This window comes from Lucilia sericata, unplaced genomic scaffold, assembly GCF_015586225.1.
Source record: "Lucilia sericata isolate MDLA Ls3-8-SP2 unplaced genomic scaffold, ASM1558622v1 Contig001598F_arrow, whole genome shotgun sequence".
Taxonomy (NCBI): Eukaryota; Metazoa; Arthropoda; class Insecta; order Diptera; family Calliphoridae; genus Lucilia; species Lucilia sericata.
The window spans coordinates 30206-50779 of NW_023995515.1; the positions used below are offsets into that span (position 1 = coordinate 30206).

Here is a 20574-nt window from a genome sequence, read left to right on the forward strand (position 1 = left end):
TAGTCCTGGGCTACTTCCAGTTTTTCGGTACCCCGATTCATGTCTTCTCCAAATGCTCTTTGGAGCCACTTGAAAATTCGACTATTTTTGGCAAAATTTGATGATTTTTCAAAAAATCGTCAAAATTATCCAGAGCTGGAATTGCATATAAACTATACATTTTTGGAAAGAACTAGTCCTGGGCTACTTCCAGTTTTTCGGTACCCCGATTCATGTCTTCTCCAAATGCTCTTTGGAGCCACTTGAAAATTCCACTATTTTTGGCAAAATTTGATGATTTTTCAAAAAATCGTCAAAATTATCCAGAGCTGGAATTGCATATAAACTATACATTTTTGGAAAGAACTAGTCCTGGGCTACTTCCAGTTTTTCGGTACCCCGATTCATGTCTTCTCCAAATGCTCTTTGGAGCCACTTGAAAATTCCACTATTTTTGGCAAAATTTGACGATTTTTCCAAAAAATTTTCAAAATTATCCAGAGCTGGAATTGCATACAAACTATATGTTTTTGGAAAGAACTAGTCCTGGGCTACTTCCACTCTGCCGGTAACCCGATTCATGTCTTCTCCAAGTGTCTGTTTTTTGCATTTGAAAATTCTATATTTTACTACCATATTTGACGAGTATAAAATTATTTTAACTAATTTTTATTTTATATATTAATTTTTTGAATATATTTTAATATAATTTTACTTTATTTCTTAAAAAACATATTATTTGGTGCTCGTTTTATTAAAAAATAAATTTTAATTCATTTGAAAACGAATTTTATAGTATGTGGAACGTATTTGACATATGTGGTGTGGGACGTATCTGGCCGACGAATTTAACTTCACACCCTTCACTTATTTTCTTGTTTGTTTACTTCGTCTTCTTTTAAATTTTTACAATAATGAGATAAACATTTTATTATCAATACTTGAAAACATCTAATTATTTTTGAAATAACCATTTTTATGATTTTGTGTAACCCACCAATTAGCAATTGTTAATAATAATAATAAAAAAAATAATTATAATGTATTGCTTTCATATGAATATTTTATATATTTCTTTCTTTCATTTTTTGGCAAACATTTTAACTAAATTAATAAATTACTTTAGAACGAACTTATCATTACTACAATAGTTCCATTTAGAAAATTTCAATGAGTTCTATATACCACCTTCGTTCTTTCTTTCTTTCTCTAAGGATGCAAATTAAAATTACGGTGGGGCAATGGGGACAATGACTCAAGTTCATACTTCTTTAAGCATGTTTATGTTTATGTATTTATGTAAAGTATGTTTGTATGTATATAAAAAGATGTCTAACTACTCATATAATGTAAATTGTAAATGTATATAAAGTTATGTAGTAATCTTATATACATATATGTACTATTTGTATATGTGTGTGTGTTTTGTTTTGTTTGTATTAAATTTTATGGATAGTTTAAAGTTACATAAAGAACTTTTTTGTATTGTTTGTTTAAATTAAATTGACTATGCATTTGATTTGTTCTTTTTCGGTTATTTTTTAACTAATGAAATTTATAAATATGTAGTATGTTTAAACGTTTAAACGCGCCAACTTTACCTGTTTTTCTCTGTCCACAACATAAACACTTACATGATTGTTGTCTATTTATTTCTTTCTCTTTTCCTTCATACATACACCGGTGACTGATCATCCATTATATCTGGATTAAGTTTATCATCAAAGAAGCGACGAAATGTGAATTCGAAGAAACCGTGAAAAGGTTTGTCTGTATCATTGAATTCGTCACCGCTCATATTTGAATCGGAGCGTAATTTTTCCGGATCTATGGGATCGAAATTAGAAGTGTCTGTGGGATGTTCAATCTTTGGAATATAAGGTGCAATTTGACGACGCATATCAGCAAAATCGATACCTTTGAAGAAATCGTGAGCTTTAACTTCGTCGGCTTTTTTGCCCAGACGTTTATCGGCTGATGAGCAAAGTCTCAGAATAAGATCTGTAGCTTCTCGTGTTAGTTTTGCTTGCGGTGGTATATGTAGCGTCTTTTCCCAATTAATAACCTGGCATTAGAAATAAAGCATTTTAATAGCTTCTCTTCTCCAAAATATGTTATCAATAGGAGTATTTACCTTTTGTTGTGTTTCTACAGGGGTATTGGCTAAAAATGGTGGTTGTCCCACCAACATTTCATAGAGTATCACACCAACACTCCACCAATCACAAAGTTGAGTATATCCACTTCGTTCGAGTACTTCGGGAGCAATATAGTTCGGTGTGCCTACAAGTGAATGGGCCAGAACTCTTTGGTGATCACGCATTCTTCGCCTGTAAACACAAAATAATCGCTATAATAACTTTTTTCTTTTTTTGCAACTCTATCTTTATTATATATTACCTTTCCAGTACGGTAGGCTTAGTTCCATTATCGGAAAAATCTTCCCATGGTTCCATTGAATCTTGTCTGGCATGATTTCCTATAATAAAGTAGTTTTTTTATTTTAATTCATCTTCTGTTTCAATTTACATTTTACTTACCATTCTCCTGATAGTATTTCGAATTGTGAGTCCATCGAAAGCCAGTACATAAACCAAAATCGGTTAGTTTTATATGGCCATCTCGATCAATTAATATATTGTCTGGTTTTATATCCCTACAAGAGAAACAATATATATTTACATATGTATATGTTTTTCATTGATTTTGGCGCAAATGCAACTTACCTATGAATAAAACCCATTTTGTGTACACTCTCTACGGCACAGGTTAATTCTGCAATGTAAAATCGAGATAAGGGTTCCTCAAAAATACCCTTTTTAATTAGAAGTGACATTAAATCACCACCTTAAATGAGAAAATATTTTAATAATGTTTGAAACAGAACAAACTATTTAAACCATTACCCGGTATGTAGTCCATGACAAAATATAAATTGTCCTTATCCTGAAAACTGTAGTACAGTTTGACAACCCAATTATTATCGGCCTCAGCTAAAATATCACGTTCTGCTTTTACATGAGCCACTTGATTACGCTTGAGCACATCAGCTTTGCGTAACGTTTTCATGGCATATAAATGATTGGTCGTATCGATTTTACGTACCAGTGTAACCTCACCAAATGCACCCACTCCAATGGGTTTTATCTTGACAAACATGCTTTTATCCATTTTGGCTCTTTTGAGACGTATATAGTTGCTCTCCTTTTGATTAAGCATTTTTCTCATTTCGACTTGAGTTTGTGTGGACAGACCGATCTTAAGCATCTCTTTTTCCAGCTGATTCTTGCGGAATGTTCTCTGTTTATAGGATTTGAGAACATTTTCAATGTGTTGTTCCATGTAGAATTTAAAAGCCTGCGGAGAGTATTGTCTTATGCGACATTCTTTTCGTTCTTCTTCCTTTTCTTTGGACACTTTCTTGCGTTCGGGTATGGGAGAGGCGTGTTTTATTTTCTTAACGTTCTCGGATGCTGTAGCTTTGCTACTACTAGATGCTGCAGCTCCTGAAGATGATGAAGCTACAGACTCCCCACCACTTCCATTACTGCCACCGTTGTTATTCATATTTTTAGACGGAGGTATTGGTGGCGTAGTAGTTAAATTACTATTTGTAATTTGGTTATTGTTTCCATTTCCACCTCCTCCCCCACCATTATTCGATCTTGAGTCCAGCATGTTATTGTTTGAGTTCATTTCGTGCGGGGAGGACGACGAAGAAGAGATGGGAGGTTGTGGAACAGCTGATGCGGTTCGTGTGCTTTGATATGGAGGTGGTGGAGGAAGTTGGCGTCCACCCACTACGCCCACTGAAACAGGGGGCTTTTGTTGAGCTAGTACAGCCGCCGCTCTCAATTGGGCTTGCAGTTGTTGCTGCTGTTGCTGTTGCATAGCCGCCACTTGTTGATGTTGTTGATGATGTTGAGCCGCTTTGGCCTGCATACTTTTGGCATACGAAGGTGGCTCGACACAAGGAGATTTCGTCATAACTGTACCATTCAATGCATTCGCAATTAACGGAGGTGTCGTTGGAGTCGGTGGTGTGGGCTTACTAACTACAGTTGGTACTCCGCCAGCTAAAAGTGGCGACTGCTGCTGTTGCTGAACAACAGCAGGGCTTTTTTGTGGATACGATGGTGGAGCTGGCAGAATGTGTACTGGTGAATTGCATGCTGATGCTGTCACCGGAGATTGAGGCGCAACAGCCGTTTGCAAAACCGGCTTTTGAACTTGCGTTGACTTGACACTCTGCATAATGATCGGCTGTTGAGTGCGTGTTGGATAGACACGAGGCTGTGGTCGCGCCACCGATGGTGGTTGGAGAGGCGGAGGAATTGCACTGCTGCTAACCGTGATTGGACTGGGTGAGCCGGCTGAAGTGGCCGAATAAATGCCACTGCTCGGCGATTTGCGGTAGTCCGATTGAGACTGTGTAGGAGATTGCCTCGATTGCATAGAAGCTGAGTAACTTGGTGGTGGAGCAGAAGTGGCTACTATAACGGTATTTAAGGGGTAAGGTGGCGGCGGCTCCACAGCACTACCACCGCCTGCCTGATACAAGCTAAGGGCCTTCATTTGTTGCGACAACTGTTGTTGAGCCTTGATACCGTTCTGTGGTATCACTGGCGAAGTACCTCGTGTGGGGTTATGCGTTATGGCTGCAGGACGAGTTGTGGCTGGCGATCGTCGTATATAGTGTTGTGCAGATGGCGGTGGTGGCGGAGGTGTGGCAGAGTTAGCAGATGTTGGATTACGTGGTGGCGGTGCAGGCGGTGCCACATCGCTAAAACTCGAGGGTGATGGTGAATATTGTCCGGTACTTGCGCGACTAGCACATGTAAGTTGTTGATGTGAGTGTGGACTATCTGAACGTGAGCTTCCAGCCCCCGAATCTAAAGCCGGACTGCAACGCAAATAGTTCATAGGCAGCTCACGTTCTATACTTGCCTTCCGATTGAGTTTGTGAGGCATAACTTTTGGCACATGGCCATTAAGTTGCGTTGATGTCGGTATCGCGGGTGATTGTGATGCCGATGGAGGTGGTTCCATCGGCGGTTTAGCATGATGATATTCAGGTGCATCGGAGCGTCCGTTGACAGCAGAATATCGTAAGTGATTAAAATTCTGTGAAAACAAAGACAAAATTACTGAGAGTTAACGAGTGTAAAGTTAAATTTTTCTCCTATGCTGATTTTTATATACCCTTCACAATAGGTATATTTTAAAAATGTTTTAAATAAATCGTTTTTTATTTTTTTTTTAAATTTTAAAATTAGGTTCTTTGAATCGATTTATGAACAATAACTTTTTGTGTGAAAAGGTCGAAAAATTGAAGTACATACATTTTTTTCTCGAAAAAGTCGAAACATCGAATTTTTAGAAATTAAACAAAGTTGAAAAACTATTGAACAATTTGTGATGTATTTAAGTTCAAAGCATACTTTAAAAATATATATACATTAAAATTTTTAGATTTGCATATTATTACGTTTATAAGGAATAAACACAAAGCTGAAATAAAAATTATGAATAAAAAAATGAAATTTTGTATCTACAAACAATCAAAATTCTTTAGCAAAATCAAGTCAGACAAAATGTCATCATCGTATGTGAACAAAACCCATTATTTAATAGCATGAAATTATGTTTTCTTGATCGCGATTCATTTATTTTCGTCTACTTTTATAATTTAATCAAGATAACTTTAATTTACATAAGAGCAAATTTAGATTAAATTCTAGTCAAAATGAGAATTGTGTACATTTTCATATTTTTCGATATAAAACAACTTAAAGATAATGAAAAGATATCAAGGACAACAATATACTATGTACGTAAGTGTGAATATAAGCAAAAACAGTTGCGTTTATAAAAAGAGAAACTATTTTTAGTGAGAAATTTAAAGATGTACATATGAAGGTATGTATTATGGTAGTTGTTTTAGTGTAATAAAATGCATGATTAAAGAATAAATTTTTAAATTTTTTACATTGTTACAGATTTTGGGTTTTGAAATTTTTTTTACATTTCTCAACTTTTATCCTACTTATTTAATCCCAATTAGTTTACTATTACTTTGATCCTAACTGTAGATTTGTATCTGTATTCTAAATGTTATTATATTATATTGTTGATGTTGTTGTTATTGTAGATTGTATTTTGCGTCAAGTTTTAAAAAATAAAGACCTCATACTTCAAATTCCTAAAAGACAGGCACAAACATAAAGAATCTCCAGCAAAGCACTAAAAAAACAAAGCAAAAACAGCAAAAGGCGAAGGCGATGGAGATGGCAATGGTAACGACACATCAACGACCAATACAGCCAGATGTGAAATATGTCTATGTAATGCAGTGTACACAATTTGTTTATAATCATATTAATGATCATCATTATCTTCATTAACATCATTATGATCCTTCACAAAACAACATTCGCACATATTGTAAAACTATCACATCCTGGCATTTATTTTATAACAGATTTTAAATGAATGCTTTCAAGTAACATAATAGGAAAAGTGTAGTATTATATTCAACAGTTAATTGTAAGTTAACCAACAATCTTGAAATTTGCTGGCCCAGAGCAGCAAAATATGTATACGATTTTGCAATTTGCAACACCTGGATAAATTTACAAGTTTAAACATTATTGCTTATAGGTCCACAAATATCTATATCAAAACAAAGAACTCTTTGATTTTATTATAACAAAAATAATGATTTTCTAACTAAGAATTACTTCTTTTAAACTACTGATTGTGTATCTTGCAATAGGGGTTTTCTGCATTCAAAAAAGACCCACTGAAAAAAGTGTTGCTACATACACGTGCCACTACTGTATTACGCACAACAGCAACATGTCTTTAAAGTCAAAATAAACCAAAAAAAAAAAAAAAGAAAGAAAAAACTAATAATGACAATAATCGTAAGAACCGAAACTAAAAATAAAATATATGAATGTGCATGTAGTATGTAGGCTTATACATACATATGTATGTATGTTTGCAACAAACAAGCCCAACCAATGTCAAACTAAATAATCATATAAACAATCCAGCTGAGATTCTTAAAAACATAAAGGAGCACAAAATATCTTTTGAAAAGAAGTGGAATTTCAAGGAACAACGTGACGATAAAGTTGTGCAGTTGATCGATAAAAAAAAATGAAAGAAACAAGTCAGAGATTGTAGGCCTGATGGTTCGTACGAGTTGATGGTTTATAGTGGATGCATACATACAAACATATGTATGTATGTCCATTAGGGTTGTCAATTATTCGTGTTTAAAATTATTCGAATAAAAATGTACTATATTTTTTTTATTCGAGTAGTCGATTAAATTTTAAAAATTATTCGATTATTCGAACGAATAACGAATAAAAGTTTTTATTGGAATAATTTAATAAAATATAAATAAAATTTGCAAAACACCTTCAAAATCTTAGATGAATCTCAACCTTTTTTAAATTTCTCAAAGAATTTAAAAGTGGAAGCTGAGGCCTTTATAATGATATATACGATGTTTAGCTAACCTGCTTTGCAGACATTTTTACAAACTGTTTTATATAAGAAAATCGTACTATTTATTAATGTATTAGAAACTGGCCACTATCGGGCCCGTTGTGCGCTGCTTTTCATGGAAGAAAAAGGTTTTTTGGTAAAAAAACAACATAGTGTCGACTGAATGTATTATCTTTCAATGTTCTGAAACTCAGTTTCCTGGCCGTAATTCCTAAGAATTTCCCAATCAAATGTTCCGCTTGATCAAGACATTCTATCTGGACTCAGTGTTTCAAAGTTTCTGACATATTCTGTGTCTGGCATGCGATCAGGAGATGATTGTTTATAGCTTTCCAATGTGTCCAGTATACATTGATGACGTGTCCTATAACTGATTTTGGACATTTCACCTAAAGTTATGTGACGTTCGGTTGTAAGTGCCGCCTCATATTTTAAATATGTTTCAATCGGTGGAATATCTAGCAACGTTTCTGGAGCCTTGCTTGCCACTTGTACCCAAACAGCAAGTATGCTGAACTCCCTGTTGTAGAAGTCAACCCGATTATTGAAGCATAAGCTAGAATTAGTCTAATTACACTTTAATAAAACCAATGTTTTATAGTAGGACTAAGACCCCATTTCATGCCTACAGTTCTCCTAAACATCGCCCAGGAAACAGGGTTCAGTATATTTAGAAATTGTCTTTCTTGTAAAAAGACAGATACTGAAACATTAAACAAAAATTAAGCAAACATTAAAAAAATTGAAGAATATCACTTTTAAAACTAGAACCATTTCATTTTTAACAAAACAACAATTTTTATAAACTGCAAAAAGTAGTAAAAGTTTTGTTTCAATTATAACATATCTTTATATTTAGATTTGTGTTACAAAATATTAACATAATTTCAATGCTATGTATAATAAAATATTCGTAAAAAGTAACATTCAAATATTATTCGAATATTCGATTAATCGGCAAAAATTGTTCGAATTATTCTTTATTCTAAATTGAAAATTTTTTATTCGTTCGAAGAAAAACAAATTTTTTTCCTCGATTAATCGAATAATTTTTATTCGAATGACAACCCTAATGTCCATATGTACATGTATGTTTATAAAGGTATAAGGGAATTTATGAAGGATATTTACGTAGGAATTTAAACACTAATTATGATCATACTTTATTAACCGGACAACAAAGGAGTTGTTTACAAAAATGTTAATTACAAAAAAAAAAAAGAAAACTGAAAATAAAGAAAATCTGTTTCAACTGGAACTTTTCTTTTTTTGATTTTTTAGATTTATCATTTTTAAACTTTATCTTCAGCTGTTTTTTTTTTTTTTTTTTTTTTTTAATGTTTGAACAAAATATTAAAATAATTATGTTTAGATATTAAAGCGATTTTGTAAAAAAAAATCTCTTTCTAATTGATTGAAATTTAATTTTTTTTGCCTTTCAAATGTTAACAATAAGTAGTTTTAAAATGTTTGTACATAACAGGTTTTGTTTGTAATTTTAAATACCTATTAAAATTTGTATAACTTATTTATGAGACTGTTTATTAATGGAAATATTTAATTAATTTTAATATTAACACCGACGCAAAATACAATTGTATGAATATTACTAATTAAAAGATACGCACGCGTACGCTTTTACATATTTTATCAATAAAACCGTCCCACAGAAAATGCTTCCAAAATAATCGTGTTAAATTTGTAATATACCACTACCACTGTGTAGTTATTTGTATTAAAATACATTTAAACATACATATGAGTTAGGGTCCAACCAAAATCAATGTTTTATTACCTATAATGTTGATACAATTCAAAACAATTATAGAAATAAGTTAATAAACTTAATTGTTTATCATATTTATCATATCACTTTAAGCTGCACCTCTTCTAAGTAGCGATTTATTCTTTCTTTTATTTCAAGATTCATCTTTTTTTCAATAATACTTAATTGAGGTAATGAAATTCTTTTTATCTTTATCTCTAAAAAAAGCTATCACAACGGTTAGAGAATGCAATTTGTAATGTTCAACATTTCGAATTTCTTATTTCTGACTTGTCGACTTTGAGGACTTTGTTTTCTTTAATTGAACTGTTCACATGTTTTCTGACTTGTTTCTTAACCTTTTCTGACTTTTCTGTAATATTTACAATATTGACTTTATTACTACAAACTAGTCGACTTTAAGTTTTCACAATTTTTTTTACAAATAGTGCAATCTTAAACCTAACATAACCCTAGTTCGCTATTTCAGAAAACATTTAACAAAATGTAGTAAAATCTAAGTTAATATTATAATATGTAATGTAATGTAATGAAATATAAAATAACAAAAGAAAATCGCGTTTAATATTAACAACGGAATTGAAAATATTCTGAAAGGAATGTGTAACAAACCTGTTTTCTGAACATATGTTTTATAAAATTTCAGAAACCAATTATGTATTGAAAACCTTTTAATTAAGAAATGTTTAATGATAATATTTCAAAAAATTTTCTGTAAATTTTTTTAGACAAAAAAAAAAGAAAAAATCACACATTAAGTTCAGGTTCAAAGTTTATATATTGGTCAAGGTTAATTTTGTATTATTTTCATTGCAAATATTTTTTAATTAGTTTTAAATTGTTTAGTATAATATATATCTAATTATTATTAAATTTTGATCAGCATTTTCTGTAATTTATAAAAGTGTGAATATAATACATTCACCTCCAATAAAGATTCTTACAATATGATAAACACTCACTCATACATATGTACATCTGTATGTATGCATATATGAGTATAAAATTGTTTATGTGAATATATTTAATTTAAATATTTTTTCTCCCCTTTATATCTCGTACTAGTGTTCCTTCTTTTTCTATTGACTGATGAAAACCAAATGTTCAATTTTAAAAATTATATTTTGAATAAATAAATATTCCACAGAAATTCAGTTTTTCTTAGATACTTTTAATATGAATACATTCATATGAACATAAATATTTAAAATATTCGTTTTTTGAAAAATGCATCTTTTTATACATTTAAATTTTTATTATTTAATTATCGTTCATCAATTGGGGTTGTGTGGAAAATATAAAACATTTTGCATTTCAATTGGGGATTTTTCTTGTTTTCTTTCTGATTCTAATGTTCTTGAAATTTTTTTTTAGCATTAGTATACAAGGTAATGCAAAAATATAACAATTTTCCTGTAAATGATTTTAGCTTAACTAACTTTTATTTAATAGTATACAAAACTGATAGGTGAACCTTATATTAAAATGAAATTATCATTTTTAATTCCTCCAAATTCCTCCAAATTCAAAATGGAAAAGGTACTTTTCCACAAATAAACCATGAAGAATAGTTAATGTTTAAAATATAAAATGTGTAGTTTATTTCTTTAATAACTCAATGCACAGAATCAAATAAAAACAAAAAGTTGTTATAGCTTTTTTGAGAACAAATCAATTACAACAAATAAATTAATTTAACGTTGACAAAGGTGATAGATAAAAATTGCATTTACAACAAAAAAAAAAACTACAAATTAATCAAACTGCTTTTTTAAATATCTTTTAAACATTTCATGTCAAATGAAACTAATCTTTTTTGTTAAAGAAATAAAGCCAATTAACACAATTAAGAGACAATTGTTATGCTTAAACTAAAATTGGATAAAGTACAATGTCAATAGGTTAGTATTGAGTAGTAATCATGTAAAATACTATGTTTTTGATAAATTGATTTGTGGTCACTTAAACGTACAATTCAATGATATAACTTAATGTATTTATTTCAACAATTACCTGTTGTATGCCATTATCTTTTTGAACTTGAAATCTTGTTAAATCCTGTTTTATAGTTTCAAGTGCTTCAGCTGTGTATTTATTTTTGGGGCGACCACTTTTTCCGCCCGCTTGATGCATTCTTGCAATATTTAGCAGTCATATCACACAATTAATAAAAATTGTATTTGTTTTTTAGAGGCGGCAATTCAAATATATTCAAAACTTTTTTTAACTAAAGATTTTCTATTTTATTAATTGCTTTTAGTATTTGAATCTAGGTCTATTGATGGCTTTAACATTTGTATAAATATAATAATTGTAAACAGCAAATCGTTAAACACATTGCACTGTGTATCTGTAAATAAAAAAAATATTTTTATTATTAATTTTAATAATTTAAATTCATTAAAAACTAATTTTAATAACAAAAAATACAAATTTTTTGATATCGTTACCTGAAACGCAAATAATAAATAACCAAAAATTCAAAATCGATTTTATAGTTGATTCTAATGTATTGCATCAAAACAAATGTCCAAACAAAAAATTGGAATCCTCCGACCAAAATTAGCGATTTTATTGACAAAAAAAAAATAAAAGGCCTATATACAAAAACATTTAAATATTAAAGGTAAAAAGTCCAATTTATCCATTTTTATGTAACCCATTGTCAACTATCACAAATGATAGGTTTCACTATTAAACAATTTGTTTATTTACTACAAATACATCGCGTTTATAGAAACAAACTTTTCAATTTGAATAGTTTTTTGCTTCTCCTGTAAAATTTTAAATATGTTATATAGGGCCGTTTGCGTTTTAGGTGACGATATGCAATCTTAAAACTGACAATTTTATTATAATAATGATTTTAATTGTTTTCATAAATGTAGCGTTAGGATCTACAGCCTATTTTAAGTTTTTTTTTTTTTTTAAATTAATTTGATCAAAATTTTTCGAAAAATAATTTTTCGATTTTTAAGGAACTACAGCCGATTTTAGATTTTTGATGGAAATTACGAATGATCATCGATTTTCGCTATTCGATCAGTTGAAGCGTTTTTTAAAAATCAACCGCTGTTTTTAGGTTTTTCATATAACAATCCATTATGATGGAAATTAAGAGTGATTAGCGATAAGGCTCTACAAACGATTTTATTTCTTTCATAAAAAATTGATTTTTAATGTAAAAGTAAAATAATCACAGATTTTTACTACATATTACCGATTTTTTATATAAAAATCCATTTTTGGTTTGAATTTTTCGATTATAACATTTAAGGATATACAGCCGATTTGTGATGTTTTCTATAAAAATGTATTAAAAATCAATTGGAACATTATTTAAGAGTCTACATACGATTTTTAGAAAATTGAAGTGATCACAGATTTTCACTGTTTTCACAATAGAAGCTATATTTAGGAATATATAATAGATTTAAGGTTTATAATTTTTCTTGAAATGACCTCTTCCGATATTAGGGTTTGGTTAAAAAATCAATTTAAGAAATATTAATGAAATTCAATTATTCAAATTACAAAAAAAATATTTTTATTTTATATCAAAAAACTTTGTATCGTTTCTAAGATACATGGGCCTTCACAGTCAACCTACGTATGTATCTATGTAAATATTTGTGCATGTTTTTGTTTGCTAAAGAATTTTATTGTTTTAATTTCAATAATTCGATTTTGTTATTGTTTTTTTATTTGTTTCAAATGTTCATACATATATTTTGTAGGCTGGTCTTAAACTTACGACGCCAAAAATTTGTGGAAGAATACTAGTATGTATTCAATATGTGTGTTGTAGATTAATCCAACTAGCCAGTGTTTGTCTGTCTGTCTGTTGGTCGGTCTTCTATTTAAGAAAATCAAATTCAATTCAATTACACATACTGAAAACTGTGTGAGAGTGTGTTGGTAGTTTAGTAATCGTTCGTTGGTTATTTTGTTGCCACTATTATCTATCTGAATGTCTGTCGGAGCGAAGTTTCAGTTGTTGTACATACGTACGAGTTTATTCGTTGTGGAATACCCAGTTTTTGTTGTGCCTTTGTCGTCACTCACCCGCGGCATGTATCTACTCGGATTGCATGCTGGAATGTGAATGGAATTCAAAATATTTCATCGTTTTACCGAAATGCGGCGATCAATTTATACTGCAGCAAAAAAAAAAAACAATAACAACATGTTCATATTTATTTTGTTGTTTTGTTATTTTTTGTATTTTTTCTTAATAGTGGCAGGGACTGTATGGGCTGAATTAACTGACTGACGGACGGACTTAATGAAATGTGCATGTCCACATACACATTTACAGAGTGACTCACACTCATATTTTTTCACGTATTCTAAAGATATTTGTTTGGATTTGAATGAATCTGTATTTGTGTTTATAATTTGTTTATACTATTCTAAAAAGCTCATGTTTTTTAATTTATAAATTAATTTTTTATGCATACATATGTGGGTATGTATGATCAGGTACAGGTACATGTGTATATGTATGTAAGTTTAAGGTTTTCACTCGCCTACTGAATCTGAATATTTTGTTTATCTTGTCTGTCTTTAAAATAATCGTGGTAAAATGCGAGTGAGTTGCTAAAGTTATGATTAATTAAGGAAATACTGTTTGTGATAAGTCAGAACTAAAAATTTTTGGTAATTACTACAATTATATTACAATCACATTTATATACATATGTATTTGGTTTTATATTTGGCTTGGTCGAATCGTATATGCCCTTCCTCATATTGCGATTAAAAAATTTTGATAATTAAAAAAAATAAAAAAAAAAAATATTTTTGTATTTTTTTAATATTAATAATTTTTTTAATATAATTTTTGGCACACGCAATTTTCCATCCCTGGTTTTGGCAATAACAACATACAGCTTCACACGTAACGTTTTGTTACTGCTCTATTTTGTTTTTTACAAACAACAGAACTAGGCTAGATTAGGTTTGACAGGTAGTCTTAAGTGGGTCCAATATTGATCCCTTTGTAAATAAATATGTAGGTAGAAGGCAAGAAGATGGCGGAATTAGAGACAGTAAAGGGAGAGAGATAAAGGAAGGTGTATTGAAAGCTCTAAAGTAACATTTGATAGATCATTAAAATAAGTTGAGCCTAAGGTTCGAAGTCGGCCCATTTCCAAAGCTAGACAATGCCAGAGGAGATGGGTTCCTCTTCATCCACATTTATACAATTTCTACAGAAGTCATTATACGGTAGACCAATGCGCCTAGCGTGGTTGCCAAATTTGTAAAAGCCACTTATAATCGATACCATATTATCTTACTGAGGTCTTTGAAGACTAAGAAGATAGGAGGTCCTATGTTGGGCCATATCGTTTTAGAGAGTATGTTCACTATGAGGTTGTCTCGGATTTTTGCACATATCTTCATTATATATGGAACAATTTTGCTGATTTTAAATAGAAAACTTCTTAAAAACATGTCTGACTGAATTATTGAAGAGACCCAAATATTGAAAGAGATAAATTTTAAGATCTATGACTTTTTACAGAGATGTAGATTAAGTAGAAGACTAAAAACACACTACTGTCTCTCCCGTAAAATTTTGAAAAGTGTTGTATCTAGGAAACCCAAATATGCAAATGTATTTTTTTGTTGGTCTTATTATGGACTCATGGTCACGATATTAACACGTTTTAGAACAATTTAAGAATCATGGCATTGATTTATTAGCACATACTACATGTATGTATATTTGCATAATTTCCCCGTACGACCATAATTTGGCGTGATTTGAGTATAACAGCATATTAAGTCATTTTTTGCTTTAGCGCCTATTTTGATATATTCTATATTATTTTTTTAAATGTATTTTTCACAATTTGTCTTTTAATTTTTATTTTTTTTTTTTTTTTCAATTATATGTTATTTATGTTATTCAAACAATGTTAGTTATTCAAACAATGAGACATGAAATTTTGCTTATTTCAAAACATAATTTCCACTCCTTTGAAGTCTCCAATGCTAAAAAATTATTAAAACTTTCAATTTTAAAGCATATTTAAAAAATTTCAAAAGCATATTTTTCGTTATTACTGCATATTTTGTTCGCATAAAATACTTTTTTTACAGCATATTTTATGGTTTCACTGATTGTTTTTAGTTTAAACAAATTTTTAGTAATTCCAAAACTAGCAAAATATGTACTATAGGACATTTAATGCCTGGGCAGTAATTTAGCAGCTATAATTTCAGTTCTTGAATTTATTAAATATTTACTTTGAAAAAATTTTGAAAATACCTTAATTCCCGAAGAGTCTTGGCAACCCGGGCACTTCTATAGTAGAGCAATTGCACACATTTAACTACATAGCGATTTAGCAATGCAAACACACACACATACTTTTAAACATTCATACATACATATATATTTTGTTTAGCATAAATATTATTTTTATTGCTTCTCTTGCACAAGACTTTCTTACATTTTGTGATATATTTTTATTTTGTTCTTGTGCTTATTCTTGACTTTTTTCCAGCTTCTTCTTCATGCACTCTTTCTTCCGCAATTTATTTACATTAATTTTAATTATTTTCAATTTTTACACCATACTATTTCAATTTTTTGTAAAAATTCATTTAAAAATGTGCACACTACTTTTTTAGATAAATTAAAAATTATTTCTAAATTTCTAGCTACGAAAATTTTCAGCACTAGAAGAAGACGAAACAAAAATAAAAAGAATTAAGAAAACGACGTATTGGAAAGATAAAAAATACAAAAATTCTTTTCTATTGAGTGGACAAGAACATAGCAGATGAAAAACAAAAAAAAAAAACATGGATGAAAAATCGAGGAATTGTACAAGAATCTTATAATTTTTAGCAGCACTATTTATTAAACATTGCAAAACATTAACAAATATTTATGTTAACAAATTTTGAAAAATTTTCTTACAAGAATCAAAATCAAACAACAAACATAAAATAAAAGAAATTAAAATAAAAAAACACTAGCACTTGTTGCGGTTACATTTGCTTACATTTTCTTCGTTCTTTAGTTTAGCACATTCTTTAGTTTTTCTTTTTTTTTAATAAATTATAACAATTTTATTTTTATATTTTTATTTTTTGTTTTATTATGTCAATTTACTTATCGACGAGTAAATTTTTTTACTTTTGGCGATTAACTAGTTATTTATTTTTTTTTTTTTTTTTTTTTGTTAGAGAGCAACGAGTGATCTTTAATTTCTTATTAGCCAGTTGAACATTCAACTCGTTACTTTAGGCAATGTGAAGAAAAATATGAGAAATTATTGCTTGAAAAACACTTTAAATTCAACAATTTTGTAAAGAATTTTAACACTTTTTGGTTGTTTCGCATTGGGAAGTTGATTTTTTACACTTTTATTAATTTTATACGTTTTAAAATCGTATTTTTACAAAGATTTCAGCACAACTTTTTCACATACGTCTAAGTAACAAACAAACAAAGTCACGAATATTAAATCAGTGTTGCTGAATTGTTTATTTGATTCTAAACAGAGTTGCAGTTTAATGTACTCATAAACAGCAATTTATCCCGTTGCTATGTGGTGAATATATTAAAAAAATATCGACAAGAAATTACAATTCGATTTGAGAGATTTTCAAATGTATGTATTCCCAAAAAATATAATTATATTTTAATTAATATGGAAAAAATATTTTTTTTTCAATTTTACAAAAAAAAAAAAAATATTCTTATTTTTAATTTGTTTAAAAAATAGTTTTAAAATTTAAATTTTATTTTTAAAAGTCGATATTACGAAGGGTGTCATAGCTCAAGCATTAAATTTTGTTTAACTTAATAATAAAAAAATAAAATTCAATTTTTTCTAAGCAATTTTAAACTCTGCAATGCTTATTATGCATATTTAGTTGTGAACATAAATTACAACTATATATGAATATTATATATTTCGAAATTAATTATACATTTCAAGCTCAAAATCAATTTTAAGAAACAACTGACAATTATTTATTTTATTAAACTTTAAAATGCCTTAAAGTGCGAGTACACAACTCGCGTTGTACGCGGCAACGCGTTATAGGCTTCTGTCGAAAAAAGTTGAAATAGTGTATTTTCATTTAACAAGTTACATACTGTAGCTTGTAACGCGTCTGCGGCGAAAAGTGATGCGTCGGCAGACGCATCAAAAGAATAATAATTTTGTGTGTAAGAATAATAAAATAAAATGAAATAAATTTCACCAACAATGAAAGAAAAATATTAAAATATAAACAACAACATAAAATTTTGATTTTTAAAACAGTAATAGCCTTAAAAACCTTAAAGGAATGATCAAAATGACCACTTTTTATGATGTAAACTCTTTTAAACTACTGAATATTTTTGTACATGAAATTATACCCCGATTCTGTCAGTTCGACTTTGATCGATAGTACTTTCCTGGGGAAAAACTTTCGGTTGATACAGATGACGCTGAGTTGGCATTCTTCGGCGGAGTACGACTCAAGTCGTTCCGGAGTGAAGATCAAATTATCGTAACGAAAAATCTCTCACAATCGGTCATGTCCAATTTTCAAATACATATGTATGTACATATAAAAAACAATTAATTCGCCCGTTTCTCAATCAACTCCACCCTGTATAAATTCGCCATGAACAAATGCTGCCAGAGTAAAAAAAGCGGCAACTGTCATCTGTTTCCCTTCTAATTGACATTTAACTATTGTGAATGTTTATTTAGATTGTCAACATTTCACAAATGTTTGGTTATATTTTGAACGACAAATTTTATTAATTTTTATAAAAATATCAATTAAATATATTTCACAATGGGAAAAGTAATGTCCATGGTATCAAGGAAAGTGAATCGCTTTAATGTAGAGAATCGAGCACATCGTATATTGGAAAGAGAAAAGCCGGTAGCGGCACCAAAGTATGAAGGAAATCTAAGGGATATGGAGAGAACTATGGAATGTAAATGCAATAAATATACATTTAGGACTTTTATAATTCCTTAAAAATACTAATTATCAATATTTTACAGTGGATCCCAATTTTCTGGAGAAATTAAATAAAAAGGACAGCGCTTTAGATGAAAGACTTAAAAATGTTTATGTAACCTCGCAGGACAGATTTGTGAGTAGTTTAGTATACAATCGTTTTAAATATATTATATACCTTTGATTATGATTGATTTTTTATGTGTAATATAATTATCTTTATATAGATTGATTATGGCCTAAAGCGGAGTCAATCATCGGAGGATAAACAATTACCTTTGGATCGTCATACACCCGAAGATTTTGAATTCGGTTATATGGAACCACAAAGGATCACAATTGGTCGCTGCACCTTGAGACAGGCTTTAAAGTTTATAACAGATCACCAGTCAGAACCGGAAAAGTGGACGCCTGCTAAAATTGCTGAGGACTACAAAATGAAGCCAGAGTTAGTTGGTAAGTATAAATTTTACCACAAATAATTTTAAATAATTTCAAGTTTTTTTCCAGATAATATATTAAAATACTTTAGAAGTTATAATATTTATATACCAGATCAGAGAAGCAGTAAGGATTCTATATTGACACAAGCCAAACGACAGATGTTGACAGATAAAACCAAAGATGAATCTTAAAAATTTAGCGGCTACAGTGTAATGAATGAATACTTTCCTAAGTAATTTTGTTATTGTAAATAAAATGTATGCAAAAAAGATAAAGGCATATGGCCATAAAATTGTTAAAAGTATGTAAAATAGGGTTTCTTTTGTCAAATTAAAAAAATTGTATTTACTTTTTCATACGACAATATTTGGTGGACAATTATACAAATTTAGTGATTTGTCCTCAGAAACGGAAATAACTTTATCATTTCCAGGACTATATTTAACACCCCAAGCCTGATCACTATGATCGTTGAAGGTATGCATACATTTACGTTCAGCAAAATCCCATATTTTCACCGAACAGTCACTTGAAGAGGAGGCAAAGTGTTTGCCATCTTCCGAAAAGGAAACACACAATACCCAGGAAGCATGACCCGATAATGTGCCGGCAACATCAGAGTGTGCCCTAAAGTTATTGAAAATTAAACAAATTTTATAAATACAAAGAGATTTGGACACTTACACATCGTATAGTTTCATATGACCATCATCGGATGCCGTCAACAACATTTGTGAGTTGGGCGAGAAACATAAACTGCGCACCGGCATAGCATGACCTTCGAGAGTTTGAGCTACTTTTCCGGCAGCCACATCAAATATGGTAATGATACCATCTATAGCTCCACTGGCTATATACTTGCCATCAGGACTCTTGTATACAAATTGAAATAGTTAAGTTATTTTATATTATTTACTAATACACACCTACTTACATATGCTATACTTAAAGTGAATTTGCCATTTTGTGCATCTAGTACTTGCTCCACTTTGCCTGTCTCCACACTGTACATGGAAATCTTGCCTTCATTGGAGCCAGATATCACATATTTGTCGCATGGTGAAAATGCTACAGTCCACAAATCTACGGGACCAAAAGATAATAAATGCTGTTGTTGGCCACTTTGTGAATCCCAGAAACATAAGCTGGAATCCAGAGAACTGCTAGCAATGGCTAAAACATAAGAAAAATATAAGCATAATAGTTTCGTAACTATCTTAACAATTTACCTACTTTTGCCATCCGAACTTACTGCCACCGACACCACACCCAAAGAATGACCCTTAAGTTGATGTCTCAGTTTTAAAGTATTATCTTCTCGTATATCCCACACCTTTACTAAATCATCTAAACCACCTGTTACTATAAAATCCACTGGCGACTGTTCCGGCTTATCATCCTTTATAACAAATTCTCTACTTGCCTCGGGATCCTTCTCTGTTTCTTCTTCAGCCGGCTTTTCTGGTTGAGTACGACCCCAAGCACAAGACCAAATGCCATCTTCATGGGCGCCTTCTTCTTTGTGTAGTAGAGAAAACTATAATAGAATTCGATTTAAAAGTTTTTTTTTTATTATTTTGAATTAAGTTTGCGTTTACCATTCTTGTCAATAAAATTTATTATGAAAATTGAATTGAAAAATTAAGCAAAGTGCAAAAAAATTAAAAACAAAAATTGCAGATATATTTACACGTGTTATTCACTGAGAACTGATAACATAAACTGTGAGTGAATAAAACAAAAGGCGATGGAACAAAACAAAATGTAATACAAAATCAGCTGTTAACCAATGTTGCAATTTGTTAAATTTACACAACAAATAATACTACTCCATACTATATAGAATCTGTAGTTAC

At 30.2% G+C, this 20574-nt stretch overlaps 3 protein-coding genes across 5 annotated transcripts; 1 reads left to right on the forward strand and 2 right to left on the reverse strand.

Moving 5' to 3' along the window:
• Window positions 1-675: 675 nt before the first annotated feature.
• LOC119612081 (serine/threonine-protein kinase Warts) lies at window positions 676-16752 on the reverse strand. 3 transcript variants are annotated; one of them, XM_037967802.1, is made up of 8 exons: window positions 16306-16752; window positions 11300-11636; window positions 2886-5103; window positions 2706-2826; window positions 2520-2635; window positions 2380-2458; window positions 2114-2309; window positions 676-2044 (listed from the first exon to the last, which is right to left on the reverse strand). In XM_037967802.1, exons 2-8 carry the CDS (start codon window positions 11417-11419, stop codon window positions 1649-1651), a joined length of 3246 nt encoding a protein of 1081 aa, XP_037823730.1. In that variant the 5' UTR covers window positions 11420-11636; window positions 16306-16752; the 3' UTR covers window positions 676-1648. The 3 variants fall into 3 exon arrangements, with proteins under 3 accessions (XP_037823730.1, XP_037823731.1, XP_037823732.1); XM_037967803.1 differs by lacking the exon at window positions 16306-16752 and adding an exon at window positions 15564-15874 and having other exon boundaries at window positions 1282-2044; XM_037967804.1 differs by lacking the exon at window positions 16306-16752 and adding an exon at window positions 15748-15850 and having other exon boundaries at window positions 1282-2044.
• A 1246-nt stretch (window positions 16753-17998) lies between these two features.
• Window positions 17999-19010, forward strand: LOC119612090 (protein NDUFAF4 homolog). Its single transcript, XM_037967811.1, has 4 exons — window positions 17999-18248; window positions 18319-18410; window positions 18502-18730; window positions 18785-19010. Exons 1-4 carry the CDS (start codon window positions 18104-18106, stop codon window positions 18907-18909), a joined length of 591 nt encoding a protein of 196 aa, XP_037823739.1. The 5' UTR covers window positions 17999-18103; the 3' UTR covers window positions 18910-19010.
• A 24-nt stretch (window positions 19011-19034) lies between these two features.
• On the reverse strand, window positions 19035-20444 carry LOC119612089 (WD repeat-containing protein 61). Its single transcript, XM_037967810.1, has 5 exons — window positions 20317-20444; window positions 19952-20255; window positions 19653-19891; window positions 19403-19590; window positions 19035-19345 (listed from the first exon to the last, which is right to left on the reverse strand). The coding sequence occupies exons 1-5, from the start codon at window positions 20317-20319 to the stop codon at window positions 19072-19074; spliced, it is 1008 nt and encodes a 335-aa protein (XP_037823738.1). The 5' UTR covers window positions 20320-20444; the 3' UTR covers window positions 19035-19071.
• Between the last annotated feature and the right edge of the window lie 130 nt (window positions 20445-20574).